Below are 14231 nucleotides of genomic sequence, written 5' to 3'. Positions count from 1 at the left end.
GTTCACAAATATGTGACATGGATGAAGTCACATATTTGTGAGTTGGAAGGGAGGGGGGCAAAAATGTTGATTTTCGTGTGACGTGATCTATGGACAGTCCAATAGCATAAAGTCAGCGGATGGTGTGAGGGCGTCACTAGCTGGTAGCGCGCGCGGCGTCGGGCGCGGCGGGGCGCGCGCCGGCGGCGGCGGGCGGCTGGTACTTCGCCACCGGGTACATCGGCTTCGGCTCGATTATTGAAACTCCGTCGAATCTGGGAAAATATGTGGAATGGTTTCTTGTACTTATTATAACAGAGAAAATTCAACTAGTCAATACGCAAACCCAAAATATTACATTAGGATCAAACGGATGTCATAAAACAAAATATCAGCAGGTATAAGATACCTAGTTACGTGTATCTGTCAATCTGTTGTTTAAAGTTTCAAATTATGACATTTAAATGTGTTAAAAATGTGAACAGCATTATTAAGGCTAAGAAACGAGAGTACACATGACCACATTCAACTATTTATAGAAAGAAATATAGTAATGACTGATGAATATTAATCAATGTTTAAATGATGCTTATAATATTCTAACATTACAACCACACAACATAAAGTAAAATCTCATCAATCTCTTATATTATTAAAGTTTAATATTTGCTAATAGTAAACTCACTTGTTGCTCTTGTACTTGTCTGGCACGGCCTGGTAGGGCTGTAGGGCGGCGTGCGAGTGCGTGCGCGCAAGCTCGCGGGCGCAGGGCGTCAGGTCCGCTAGCGAGTAGCCCGAACACGCCACTAGCGCCGGTGGCCACGCTGGAAACACATGGAGATATTCCTTTAATTGACGTTCATTTACTCAAATTTATAACAAAAATACTTTATAGTAAATCGTATATAAAGACAATACGATTTTTAACGAAGCGACAAAATACTATTATAAAATCAAAAACTTAAGATTATATCTTTGGAATCACCTATGTTCTGTTATGTATTCATGTTATGTCCCATTGTTCACTTTAAACTTAGCACTAGAGTCGTGTTTTAAGTTTAACATTACTTTTTTTTATAAAATAAAGTGTCAGAAAATATATAAATTGTTCTTATGAAGTAAACACTATAATCTATATTTAAATGAAATGTAATCATTATTAATATAATTATAATGAAATTTTAAAATTTTGCATGCTTCCCTGAAGCTAAGTGTGAGAAAAATTGTAATACTCCTACCAACTCACATTGTACCACATTTAAAAGCAAATAAATGAATATGATAAGCAAAAGTTGATAACGGGGCTAAAACAATACACCCCAAACCTAGCATGCACGTAAACCGTACCTGCGGCCGCGCAGGCCGGGTGCGGGCGCTCGGCGTCCCGCTCGGCGCACGCGGAGCGCTCGCACAGCAGGCAGTGGCGCGCCGTGGCTAGCGCGCTCGCCGCGATCAGCGACGGCTTGTACTGCAGGTACGGGTCCGCCTCCAGCAGGCTCAGCTCCGCTATGTACTGGAATAGCAAGACATAGTTTGAAGGTAGAACGCTTTGTGGTTCGACTCCGGCGTCACCACCGCCACATTTCTGCCTCATAACAGCAGTGTTAAGCGCTGTTATGTTTTGATTTGAAGGGTGTGGGTAAGGGAGACATACTTTTCCAAGGCATTCCAGCTTAGCCCTCAGGGCTAGCGGCGCATCTGTGGCCGACCTCAGGTAGGAACATCTCATCCTATCTGGGTTGATTACAGATGTTCACGGGCGGCAGTAGCTACTTACCATCAGGTGGACTGCATGCTTGTTAGCTACTCCCATATTATAAAAAAAAATGGTATAAAGTGATGATAAAGAAACACATATTCAATTCCTATAATGGTCTCTGAACCATCTGGTTTGACTGGTATATACCACGCCATGCCTATGTTTAGCGTAAAGCACTGCTAAGTTTTGATGAAATGGTGTGGACATCAGCTGACTTATATAATTATGAAATGATCATCTGAGTCTAGAGATTAGAAATTCAACCCATCAACATAAATAGATCAGAAAGCCAAATCAAGATTTACAAATTACTAAAGATTCAATTTATCAATAATTTTGTTGTAAAAATAAAAATTACAATATAATACACAAAACAGTAACATAACATTAACTTACAGCTGCCAAATGGAACGTCTTCTTTGAGAGGCCGTTGGAAATACAATAGTGTGACAGGAAGGCCAGTGAAGTAGGTGTCGACAGGTCGAAGGAAAGCACTTTCAAGATGAGGTGCTCCATGCGCAACACTTCACGTTTAGTGTATGTGTCATCTGTGATGTAGACAAACTCGGACACATCAGGCGGATAGACTTCTTCATATTTCCTGTTAAGAAATATATAATTTATTAGTTCAAGTTGCACTTGTAATTATGAATATGGGAATACGCATTTAATACATTGGTGTTAACTTCCATGACATTTATATATACAAATGTTAAGGAAATAAATACATATGTAAATACAAATTTTAAGGCTTATTAGCCTTAATATAAATTTAAGTTTGTTCCAATATGGTAGGTAAGATATATGAAAATCCATGCAATATGGTGAGAAATCCGGGAATATAAGATATCTACACAAATTAATAAATCAATTGATTTTATCATTAACTTATGACACAGTATACACTTTCTAAAAATTTTACATGTCTATGCTGGTACTAAATGTTATTTCATTGTTTGAAAATTAAAATAGGTTTCAAGTGCAACATATATATGAAAACCTGCAAAGTTTTCTTATAAACTATATCATGATTTTTTCTTATAAACAATTATAAATAATGAACTTACGCAGCAATGTATGTAGCCGCTGTGCCCACAAGCTGCAGCTTAGTCCTGACAACACTCATGTATGAGAGGAACCTATCCACATAGGACACAGCAAGGTGTAGTGTCTCACTCTGCTGCTTATACTCATCGCACACTTCCACCAGCCAGTCGATGAGAATGGACCGCATCATGTGGGTGATGTCTGGCTGTTTGCGCATGTAGCGTGGGTTGGCCCTGTTCTTTACCTGTTATGAAAATATTATAGTGTACCATAGGGTTTCTTTAAATTGACAAGCAGCAAACAAAAAAGACATGCCTCTAAGAAACTACAATAGAAGAAGTTACCTGTTCATTATAGGTTATAGATCTGTAAACAGTAGCATAATATGTCAGTCAGGCTCTTGTATGCAAGTTAGAGCAGACTTATAGCTAAAAATACTGTGGCATTATTATTGATACTGCAGTAAGTAAAACAAAGTCTTACAGTCCATAGATTAAATTATAAATAATTGCTTTTCTTCATTGTTATAGAAAGTGTTAATAAAGCTATACTACCGAAATAACTTTGCAACTTCTATAGAGTGTTCAATCACGAGTCTATCATTTACAATAGTGTAAATTTTTCATTATAAGTAAAAGAGGTAAAAAATGTAAAGATAATTAGAGGAGTACTTTTTTGAACTTAGTTTATTAAAAGGAGGTTCAAAAAAGGTGCTCTCTTTCAAAGCTGGCAACGCATTGGCAACTCTTCTGGTGTTGCAAATGTCCATAGGCGATGTTGACTACTGTCCTAATTTGCTTTATTGTTAGTCTCAAATATAAACACAAAAGAAAAAAAAGGTACTTCAATGATCTCATGCGAATTGAACCTGTAAAGATTCAATTCGCATGAGATTAATATACATATAATTTATCATTTATCTAATTCATTACACTGTAAAAATGGTATCTTAAAATGTAAATGCCTTGACCTACTTTAAGCAGCATATATGAGCATTAATAGTAGTCTTGGCATGTTAATTGCGATTACTGCCTTCCATATGAAATGATCCTAATATTTAGATAGTGGTATCACATCTGTAACTTTAACCCCTGTTTTTTTATATATCCCTAGATCTTTAGTTTACATTCTTTTTTTTTAATGTGTATATGTGTGCATGTGTAAATTTGAAGTATTTTTCTATCAGTAAGTAACATCAGATAGAAACCTTGCTTAATGTAGAGTTAAATACAGAAATACAAATGACATAGTACCTCACATCATACAATCTTACCAACAAAAAATTGGACAATACAAAACATACTAACCTCAATCTCTTTCATGTACTCATAGATGTCCTGACGATACTCTACAACATGGAAGAACATCTCCTTGTCAGTCTGTGCAGTTATAGCATCTTCATCATCGAGGCTCTCTTCTAGAATCTGGCTCTCATTCTTAGAAATTGACATGGACAGAATACTTGAGTCCACTATGGACATTGGAGATTCCACAACAACTTCCTTTTCCACATCTTTCTTATCTTGCACCGTGAGCCTAGTTTATAACCGAAAGACATAAAAGGTGCTTAAGATTCTGATAGATTAATAATAGTGAATGTTTATTGTTGATCATGACTACTACATAACTGTTAACTTTACAAGTAGTTAGCAGTATAATAATAACTAGAGAATATATACATTTTAGGTTATAAAAAAAGACTATGTATTCTATTGTCATAGATATACTGGTATGATACCCAAAATACTTACCGAAGCTCAGGTCCATCTTTGGGCCGATCTGATTGTTTCTCCACCTGAGCGCAGAGGGCTTTAGCATTCTCTGCGGCGGCTACAAAGTAATTGTCCTTTCTGGTTTCTTTAGCTACATAAGGCTTAAAAGGCTCCCGCTTCTTAACCTCAGTGTCATCCTCGTATACGCTGAACGCGCGAAACTGAGCCACGGGAGGCACAATGTTCTTCTCGTTCTTAATTTGACGCACCGTTCTGTTCTCATCTTGAACTTTAGTCGGTCCATTCGTTAATCCCGGCTAAAACGAGCAAATATTAGAAAAACATAACCAACAACACGTGAATAATAACAAGAAACAAACTTACAAGTTTCACGTTCCGGTTTTGATGGCAGGCGAACTGGCTGAGGTCACCCAGCGCCCGACGTTGCGTGGCGGCGGAATATATGTCTGCGTTGTCTTTTCTGAGAGCCAAGGAGGCATTTTCTTGATCTTCGTGAATTCTAAACGTTGCCATTTCCTTTCTACTTCCGTAAACACAACAACTGTATCAGATCGGCAAATACGCGGGATGATTCGGTCGAAAATTGATCTCCAAACGGAAATACGTGTGTGGAACCTATTAGCCAGACATTTTATTACAATATTGAGAGTAGTTATTAAAAGTTTCGTTGTTTAATTTCGAAATCACCCTCGAAAAACGCTAACAAGCGTCAACGGACAACAGACATTTTGCTGTTTTCAGCTGTTGCAGTTTACTCTCCTCTTCTGTCTATGCCTTTTTAAATTTTAGCCAATACAATGCTTCTAAAATAGTCTATAATCTATAGTCGATCGTTACAGTTTACAAATAGACACAGATTATTTCCTCATATATAAAAAAAGGTAAAAAAAACATAGATTCAATCAATATTAAAATCTCACTGGACTGAAAATCTGAATATAGGTATTAATTTATCCGCAAATTATAATTAAGAAATAAATTGTTGCATGAAACACTCATAGTTTTCTTCATTATTTCATTATATATTTCATAACAATAACAGCTATATTGTCTTACGTACAATTAAATAATAACGGTGCATTACAGATTAATAATAATAAATACAAATAAAACATTTAGTTTTCTAAATTTATTTTATTTTACTCGGACTTAGAATTAAAGTCACTTGACATCAGTTTCGAAAAATAAAAAAAAAATGTAATAAGGTTCCAATTGGCAACCTAAGCGACAGTGGTGAAATAGAAATGATAATTATTATTCTATTCTTATTCTTCTTTTAATATTCTTTATGCCAAAACTTATAGCAGTGTTTTTACATAAAAGTAGATATAATATGAATTATCCATATAATATAGTATATTTTGTGAAATTTATAATTCTATCTTGTGACAAGATCTTGTCATCGTCGTTAAGGCAGTCTTTTTTAAAGTGATCGTTCCGATGTTTAAGTGGAACACCTCTAGCCTCTAATATAAAAAAAATGACGTGACATTTCAATCCATTTAAAATGTTGTAAATAATACTAATATTTATTATTTACCACTTCACGCCGTTAATTAATTAGTGTGACATTTTATAATTTAATTATTCAAACAGAATTTTTGTGTCATATAATAAAAATAAACAAAATGAATATGCGTTTGTTTACTATTTTGCTATTTCTTTCTTATGGCTGTGAAATTTGTTATACTATACGGGAATATACGAAAGAAGACCTTTTAAAATTAAGGTGAGGCCATATATTTTTTGTTAGAACATAAGAGATATATATTCTTAAGTTTACGATGGTTACAGTTGGTACAATTTTATACCAAAGTGATTTGTTTTCAGAGAGGAGGTTAGGGATATGTTTCAGCACGCTTACGATAGCTACTTGAAATATGCTTATCCTTATGATGAGTTGAGGCCTTTAAGCTGTGATGGAGTGGACACCTGGGGCAGTTACTCTCTGACGCTCATAGACGCGCTGGACATGCTGGTGATCATGGGCAACTACACTGAATTCAACAGGGTAGTGGACATAGTACTGGAAAAGCAGAATTTTGATGCAGACATAAATGTATCAGTATTTGAAACTAATATTAGAATTGTCGGAGGCTTGTTGAGTGCCCATTTACTGTCCCACAAGTAAGTTAATCTATTTAATATACACACCAACACATTGCAGTATTTTTTCCTTGTTTAATCTCCTTTAAGTTTTTATAATTTTCCTTATGTATGCAGAGTCAGATTAAGTATAATTACAGCATTAAATTAATTAAATATATTCAAGAATATTTATTTCTTATATTTAGTCAAATTCATGAGGTGAAAGTGACAATAATGGTTTATAATAGGTCTTTTGTAACACACAGATAATGTTACTTTCAGTTTTAACACAGAATAAATAAAAATGGAATTTATACTGCACTTACACTTATGTTTTCACTTAATGCGATACTAAGAACTTGTCTTCTATTTCACAGAACAGGCATGAAACTAGAACCAGGTTGGCCCTGCAATGGTCCTCTCCTGCGCCTCGCAGAGGATGTGGCTCAAAGGTTAATAGCGGCCTTTGACACCACAACCGGTATGCCTTACGGCACCATAAATCTCCGTTCAGGGGTCCCTCCAGGTGAAACTACAGTTACATGCACTGCTGGAATCGGTACCTTCATCATTGAATTTGGAACTCTAAGTAGACTGACAGGAGATCCATTGTATGAAGAGGTATTGATTGATTGTTTTTATGTACCTGAGGTTGTAATGCTGCAGTAGAAATAGACATGTTGTCTACTTGATGTTAAGTAATCACTGCAGCCAATGGACATCTATAACCAACCCCATATAACATAGGACTTTAATCTAAGTTCCATGAATTAAGGACTCTTTTTTGTCTGAGATCTTGAAGAAAAGCTATAAAGATGAAGTTAAAGTGTCATATTAGAAAGTCTCTTTCCTTAGCATCAACAAACAAACCAGAAAACAGCAGCTTACATAGTTTTTGTAACACAGAAATAAATATGGTGGTCTTGTTTGTACAATAAAACTTATTCAACCTTAGTTAATAAAAATATTAAAAACAATATTTTTATTAACTAAGTTTCGTAAAAAAGTGAGTGAAGATGCTAAAAACTGAATTAAAATTAATATTTTCAGGTAGCTTATAATGCCCTAAAGGCACTGTATCATCACAGATCACCAATTGGTCTCCTGGGGAACCACATTGATGTGATGACTGGCAGATGGACTGCACAGGATGCTGGCATAGGGGGAGGTGTTGATTCCTATTATGAATACTTAGTTAAAGGTATGATAAAAATAAAACATCATTACACTTTACATATAGTGTGTCTGTGCATTCTTGTAGCAATTGTCTTCCATGTTGATTTGTGGAAGAATCATTTAAAGAATGGAAGATTTCTTAAATATCAGTTTAAAAAGATGTCACCTGAGCCTGTGAATTCATGTGGTGTACAAGAATAAAGCACTTCTATGCCTATTTCCACTATTTTCAAGCTTGTCTTTAAAAAACTAATATACTTTTTAAAATGAAACACTCCAGTTGATTTGATAAGCAAAAACTAAACCCTTTATTCATAATTGTTTTCCTACCTACATGTTTTACAATCACTATTTATATGAAATCTTAATACATAACACTTTTTATATGCAATTTAATTTATTATATTTGTTTGTCTGTATTTCTATTCTAGGAGCATTGTTACTAGAAAGACCAGAGCTAATGTCTATGTTTATGGAGGCAAAGGAAGTGATTGAAAAGTACTTGAGGAAGGGCGACTGGTACGTGTGGGCCACAATGTTGCGAGGGCATGTCACACTGCCTGTGTTTCAATCTCTGGAGTCCTACTGGCCAGGAGTGCTCAGCTTAATTGGTCAGTTCCATTTTTCATATTTAACATGCTATTTATTATTTATTAAATATGTCTTCCTTGTAGATAGTCTGATTTTTAAGCTTTGCTAAGTAAAGATATTGCCGCCTTGAAATTGATGGAGCCATATGGCTGATTTGTCAGTTATTGTTTTGGATTCGTGGTAAATAAAAAACATTTTTAGAGAAAATTTACGAATAAATTACTAATACTGCGTAATTTATATAATAAATAAGTAAGTATTACAAATATTTTAGGGACATTTCTGCATGAAGACATGGCAAAACTTTTTATGCAACTATTTCAACTCTCATAACTGGTTACATTTTCTTGTTAGGAGTGAGTAATCTTATTAATCTATGTTTTTAAGCTATAATTTTATCATGCTACTTAAAAATAGATGCAATAATTTATTTATTTATCTCGTAATATAAATATTTAATGTTAATAGCAGTAATGTTTCAGGCGAGAGTGAAGCGAAAAGTGGTTTAGCCAATATTACTCACGTGGGTTTATAATCCTCTACTTTGCCTTTATTTAAATAGTCTAACATAATGTGATAAATATAAATATCACACCAGGCGAGAGCGACACGGCGATGCGCATCCTGCACAACTACCACAGCGTGTGGCGGCAGTACGGCTTCACGCCGGAGGTGTACAACTTCGGCACGCGCGAGGCGGCGGCGGCGCGCGAGAGCTACCCGCTGCGGCCCGAGCTGGCCGAGTCCATCATGTACCTGTACCGCGCCACGCGCGACCCCGTGCTGCTGCACATGGCCGAGGACGTGCTGCGCAGCCTGCAGCACAGCGCGCGCACGCCCTGCGGGTACGCCACGGTCGGTACCGCGCACACACGTTACGCTCACGAACACATGCACACACGCAGGCGCAGCAAACACGCACTAGAGCGCACGCACGCATATACACAGAAACACGACACACACACGCATGCACGCACGCGCGCACACACACACATACACACACACACACACACATACACACACACAAACAAGCAGGCGCTACACACGCGTGCACGTAAATAAATATATAGTGACAAACGTATAGTCGGCGCCAAACGCCAGTTTTAGTTAGCATATACTCCGTAACGTAAGGGCACACTAACTGCGCCATGTATCTGCGAACAGCGGACAGGTGCCGGGAGGGTCCCGCGCTGCCTTCATCCCGCTAATATCTGCAATTTGCTATCGCGACGCGACTCGTTACTATATTACGTTTCTATTTACGTACGTACGTCACACGCACGCTCGCACACTCACGACAATTCACACGCATACAAATAGGTCTATAAATGGTACCTATTTAGACGCTTAGGTAATAACTAATAACATTCATTAAATATCTACATCTAATCAATATAGAAAATAATATACATAATGGAATTCATGACATCACCTAAAAAAACTGCAACCTTTCCTTGGACGCGTCATGAGACTTATTGTAAGAAATTGATTATATTCCTCTTTTATGAAACATATTGTATTTTCAGATAAAAGACGTTCGCGATCACCGGAAGGAAGACCGTATGGAATCGTTTTTCCTAGCGGAAACAACGAAGTATTTGTATCTATTGTTTGACCCAGACAATTTTATACACAATCCCGGTGTGAAGGGAAAAGTAATTAATACGCCGAATGGTGAATGCATCGTGGATGTCGGCGGGTACATCTTTAACACTGAAGCTCATCCCATTGATCCCACAATGCTTTATTGTTGCCATGAAGCGAGACAGGGGTAAGTTCTGAATTATGTTTTTTTTAAACTGCATGATGCCCCGTGATCCTCTTATATATTTTTTAAAAAACTTTGCAGTCCTCAGTAGATCGCGACACATACTTTAAAAACATTTACAAGGTATTCTCGAAGTATTATTTATATAAAACATTTATTTCTTATACTAAAATAACTGAGAGTAGAGATGATGATGAGAGACTCCAAGATACTCCAAATATCACATTGTTTTCTATAATTTTGTAATTTATTATAAGGAAAAGCGATCCCAAACTAGTGACTTACAGTTAAGTAATATTTCATGTAAAAAAATTTACATTAAAGTACATTTGTAATGTATTTTGTTCCCAGAATAAACATAAGCGAAGTACATAGAGTTTACCAGATTTTGGAAGAAGAAGACAATATTCAATTTATGACAATGATTGATGCAACAACAATTAAACAACAAAATATTACGAACACCACTGAAGGCACACACCAAAATGATTTAGAATCCAACCAAAATGTTACTCAAAATAATACTACAGTAGATGACTCTGATAATGTTGTTCAACAAGACCAGAATCAAGTACTAATCAAAACTGAAACAAGGACTGGATATGTGAACATTGATGGAACAGAAAGGGAGAAAGTGAAAAACGAAACCAATCTAAGCGACATAGTGAAAGAACGAATTCATAGATTTTATAATAAAAGTAAAAATAATCCCAAAGACAACGAAAATACCAATGCTACTCCTGAGAATAGTACAGACGAGGAATCAAATGTAGAAGTTGATGATATAATAATTCCACGGCAACCAGAAGAAATGGAAAAAATATTGGCAAGCGACACGAAAACGAAGGCTTTCAAAATATTGCCTAAAGTTTTGCAGGAGTTTCTTAGTTCGGAATGGAAGGCCAGGTCGAAATGCGAACCTCAGCACATGCTGGAGAGAATTCGCAAGGAAAAGCGGTATCCAGATCATCCACACGTCGATCAATACCAACTTCTATTGACGCCAGCACCATCTTTCTTAGAGAGAATATCGCTTGCCGGTGAATTTCTATCCAAAAAGCAGTTGCAAGTGTAATTTCTTATTTTATCTCATCCATCAGCATTTGAGTACATGGAAAATGTGTTATAAAAGTGTTATATCATAATACATGAATTTTAATCACAATTTTACACACTTTAATCTCAATTTCTTTTAGTGGTGTCTAGTAATAAATGAGTATAGCTATTCCCTGTAGCTTACACCACTATTTTAAAAGCAGATAAGAATGACGTAGATATCGTGCGATCGGATCGTGTTCTAGTTATATTTTATGTTGTTCCTATGATATAAGTACGAATTAATGTAACTTAAGGACATTTAGAACATTAGATAATTTATTTTTCCGTTGTTTGTTTTGAGAAGTACATAATATAATTTTATTTATTTGTGTATGCAAATTTGTTTACAATAAAGAGACTGATGATAAACTTTCTTGTTTTGATTTGATCATGCCATAGTTAATAAGTAACTTGATAGAGTAAAGCTCAAGTATTATAATCATCTGTAACATGCAGCAGTGGTGAGGTGACTTAATGTGGTGAGGTGCGGTGATTCAGGTGAGGCGAGGGGGAGCCGAGATTGGCTTTCGGTGGAACCGTCATTCTTGTCTGAATATTAGAAAAAATATTTTATTATTTTAACATTTTATTAAAATTATCTCTTCCTTTATCTGCTTAATATTTTCTTTGTTCAAGAAATATAGCGTCATACATCTTTACGTCTGAGTGACAAGGCAGAGTCAAAGCCTTGTCAACAAACAGCTTATGGGGAATAATATAAAATTTCAGTAATGTAACTATATCAACACATAAAAATGCTCTCTTTTCCTCCCGGTGGAAGCTGGTCAAATGGCCCAAGAAGTACTTCGGGCGGTGGTGTAAAGAAAACGGAAAACTCATGTTTATCATTTGGTTCACATTATCATGACCGATTTGAAAAGTTCTCCATCGGAAGAAAATACATTATCTGCGAAAGGCTATAAACTCATAAAATACGTAGGAGAAGGAGCTTACGCAAAGGTTTATTTGACTGAATACTCTGGAAAGGACGAGTCTAATAAAATCACACTTGCTTGCAAGATAATAGAAACATCGAAAGCTCCTAAAGATTTCGTCGTGAAATTCTTACCCCGTGAAATAGATGTTCTTATCCACTTGAACCATCCCCATCTTATCCACATACATAGCATATTTCAAAGAAAAACTAAATATTATATTTTTATGCGATACAGTGAAAACGGGGACCTTCTGGGTTATATTTTGAAACACGGGTGCGTTTCAGAGAACCAGTCGCGAGTGTGGCTTCGACAGCTCGCGCTAGGTCTACAGTATCTTCATGAATTGGAGATAACGCACAGAGATATTAAATGTGAAAACGTACTTTTAACTGCAAACTTTAACGTTAAACTTTCCGACTTCGGATTCTCTAGATTCTGTGTCGATGAGGAGGATCAGCCAATTCTCAGCGAAACATATTGCGGTTCTATGTCTTATGCCGCACCTGAAATTTTAAGAGGAAAGCCGTATTTACCAAAACCAACAGACTTGTGGTCATTGGGAGTAGTTCTATTTGTTATGTTAAACAAATCGATGCCATTTGATGATACTCGTATGCGTAAACTATATGAGCAGCAGATGGGCAAAAAGTACCGCTTCAGATCGCGCGTAGCGAGTATTATTTCCCTCGAATGCAAATCTGTAGTGAAGCATTTACTGGAACCAGATCCAGGACTACGATATAACGCTACACAAGTGCTTAATTCTGAATGGATTGCAATGGACAGTAGATTGACCAGTACGTATTTCTTCAGATTATTCTAAATATGTAATATTTAAGTATGGGTTTAACTTTTATATAACTGATTTTTAAAGCCCTTTTATTTATGTAAAGAACGGGTTTTCTTCTTTTTAATTAAAACTGAGTAAAATACTAAATAAAAAGTCGAATATTCTTTGTTGACAAATAAAAATACTTTCTCTAACTATAGCTTTAAACGCCGTTGAAGCTGCAGCGTTAAAACGAGCCAGGGAAGAGCGGCGGAGACTATCAGATTCACACAGAAACCCACCAAAACGACAAGGCGACATTTTGGACAGGCAACATAGAGATTCTGCATTTAGGGTGCGTATGTCTAAAAAATAATTTATCATCGACTTTGTAGCTATCCTTAATGGAGTAACTTTGTTAAACTCTTAGAACATTCGCTCTTTCTGGGCTTTTCGCTTTTTCCCAGCAAAAATAAAGTGCAAGCTGCCTTTTAGTTCTCAAAATTTGTTTAAATTCAATTCAATTCTACACTAAACCATACAAACAGTTTCAGATTAATATATATTGTGAATGTGAACTAATTTGGAAAATTATGTTTTATATTCCAGGCCAGTGAAATGATAAAATCACTAGCCAGTATAACAGCTAAACAAAGAAAACAAGAATAAATGGAGGGAAAAACAAAGGTTAGTTAAAACTGTGTGTGTTATATTTGGAAAATGAACATCTACAATGAATCTTAATTAACTCTGAATGTTCCAGGTGTTTATCAGAGATGACATAAAACTTTCGAATTCTGAACACTTAACATTAAATGCTCGGGGCTACAAAATATTAAAGAAAATAAACGAGGGATCATATGCAAAGGTATCTTGGACACAAATTTATTGGCATGCAAAGCTCCCTGTTTTTTTTTTATTTAATGTTATTCTTTAGTAATGATTCCAAATTGTATTTCAGGTTTTTCTTGCTGAATATCGCAATCCAAATAAAACTGACAAACTATCAATATTGGCTTGCAAAGTCATAGATACGAGCACGGCACCTAAGGATTTTGTAAAAAAGTTTCTTCCTAGGGAAATTGATATGTTAATAAAGCTCAATCATCCACACTTGGTCCACACGCACAGTATATTTCAAAGACGACACAAATATTTTATTTTTATGAGGTACATGGAGCACGGTGACTTGCTGGAGCACATTCTGCAAAAAGGTGCAGTGCAAGAGGATCAAGCGAGAATCTGGACCCGGCAGTTGGCACTAGCTATACATTACATGCACGAA

At 36.1% G+C, this 14231-nt stretch overlaps 3 protein-coding genes across 3 annotated transcripts; 2 read left to right on the top strand and 1 right to left on the bottom strand.

The window, feature by feature from the left end:
* Positions 1-3: 3 nt before the first annotated feature.
* Cyca (cyclin A) lies at positions 4-5279 on the bottom strand. Its single transcript, XM_073085422.1, has 8 exons — positions 4882-5279; positions 4537-4814; positions 4093-4321; positions 2806-3029; positions 2135-2339; positions 1327-1492; positions 665-803; positions 4-254 (listed from the first exon to the last, which is right to left on the bottom strand). The coding sequence occupies exons 1-8, from the start codon at positions 5029-5031 to the stop codon at positions 137-139; spliced, it is 1509 nt and encodes a 502-aa protein (XP_072941523.1). The 5' UTR covers positions 5032-5279; the 3' UTR covers positions 4-136.
* A 466-nt stretch (positions 5280-5745) lies between these two features.
* On the top strand, positions 5746-11608 carry Edem1 (ER degradation-enhancing alpha-mannosidase-like protein 2). The gene is made up of 8 exons (XM_073085989.1): positions 5746-6247; positions 6349-6645; positions 6984-7227; positions 7657-7807; positions 8214-8393; positions 8972-9228; positions 9900-10144; positions 10493-11608. The coding sequence occupies exons 1-8, from the start codon at positions 6147-6149 to the stop codon at positions 11214-11216; spliced, it is 2199 nt and encodes a 732-aa protein (XP_072942090.1). The 5' UTR covers positions 5746-6146; the 3' UTR covers positions 11217-11608.
* Positions 11609-11780: 172 nt separating this feature from the next.
* LOC140751890 (testis-specific serine/threonine-protein kinase 3) lies at positions 11781-13940 on the top strand. The gene is made up of 5 exons (XM_073085993.1): positions 11781-12974; positions 13168-13301; positions 13556-13633; positions 13710-13814; positions 13908-13940. Exons 1-3 carry the CDS (start codon positions 12104-12106, stop codon positions 13613-13615), a joined length of 1065 nt encoding a protein of 354 aa, XP_072942094.1. The 5' UTR covers positions 11781-12103; the 3' UTR covers positions 13616-13633; positions 13710-13814; positions 13908-13940.
* Positions 13941-14231: the final 291 nt, after the last annotated feature.

This window comes from Epargyreus clarus, unplaced genomic scaffold, assembly GCF_041222505.1.
Source record: "Epargyreus clarus isolate Ecla_fem2 unplaced genomic scaffold, WU_Ecla_fem_2.2 ptg000023l, whole genome shotgun sequence".
Classification (NCBI taxonomy): Eukaryota; Metazoa; Arthropoda; class Insecta; order Lepidoptera; family Hesperiidae; genus Epargyreus; species Epargyreus clarus.
This window is presented reverse-complemented; position numbering and strand designations above follow the sequence as displayed.

Coding starts and splice junctions, on each gene's coding strand:
- Cyca (XM_073085422.1), bottom strand. CDS start 5,031: ATGGCAACGTTTAGAATTCACGAAGATCAAGAAAATGCCTCCTTGGCT. Junction 3,030..4,092: donor AGTACATGAAAGAGATTGAG/GTTAGTATGTTT, acceptor TTTTCATAACAG/GTAAAGAACAGGGCCAACCC. Junction 1,493..2,134: donor AGACGTTCCATTTGGCAGCT/GTAAGTTAATGT, acceptor TTGCTATTCCAG/TACATAGCGGAGCTGAGCCT.
- Edem1 (XM_073085989.1), top strand. CDS start 6,147: ATGAATATGCGTTTGTTTACTATTTTGCTATTTCTTTCTTATGGCTGT. Junction 6,248..6,348: donor GAAGACCTTTTAAAATTAAG/GTGAGGCCATAT, acceptor ATTTGTTTTCAG/AGAGGAGGTTAGGGATATGT. Junction 8,394..8,971: donor AGGAGTGCTCAGCTTAATTG/GTCAGTTCCATT, acceptor ATATCACACCAG/GCGAGAGCGACACGGCGATG.
- LOC140751890 (XM_073085993.1), top strand. CDS start 12,104: ATGACCGATTTGAAAAGTTCTCCATCGGAAGAAAATACATTATCTGCG. Junction 12,975..13,167: donor AATGGACAGTAGATTGACCA/GTACGTATTTCT, acceptor CTCTAACTATAG/CTTTAAACGCCGTTGAAGCT. Junction 13,302..13,555: donor ATAGAGATTCTGCATTTAGG/GTGCGTATGTCT, acceptor TTTATATTCCAG/GCCAGTGAAATGATAAAATC.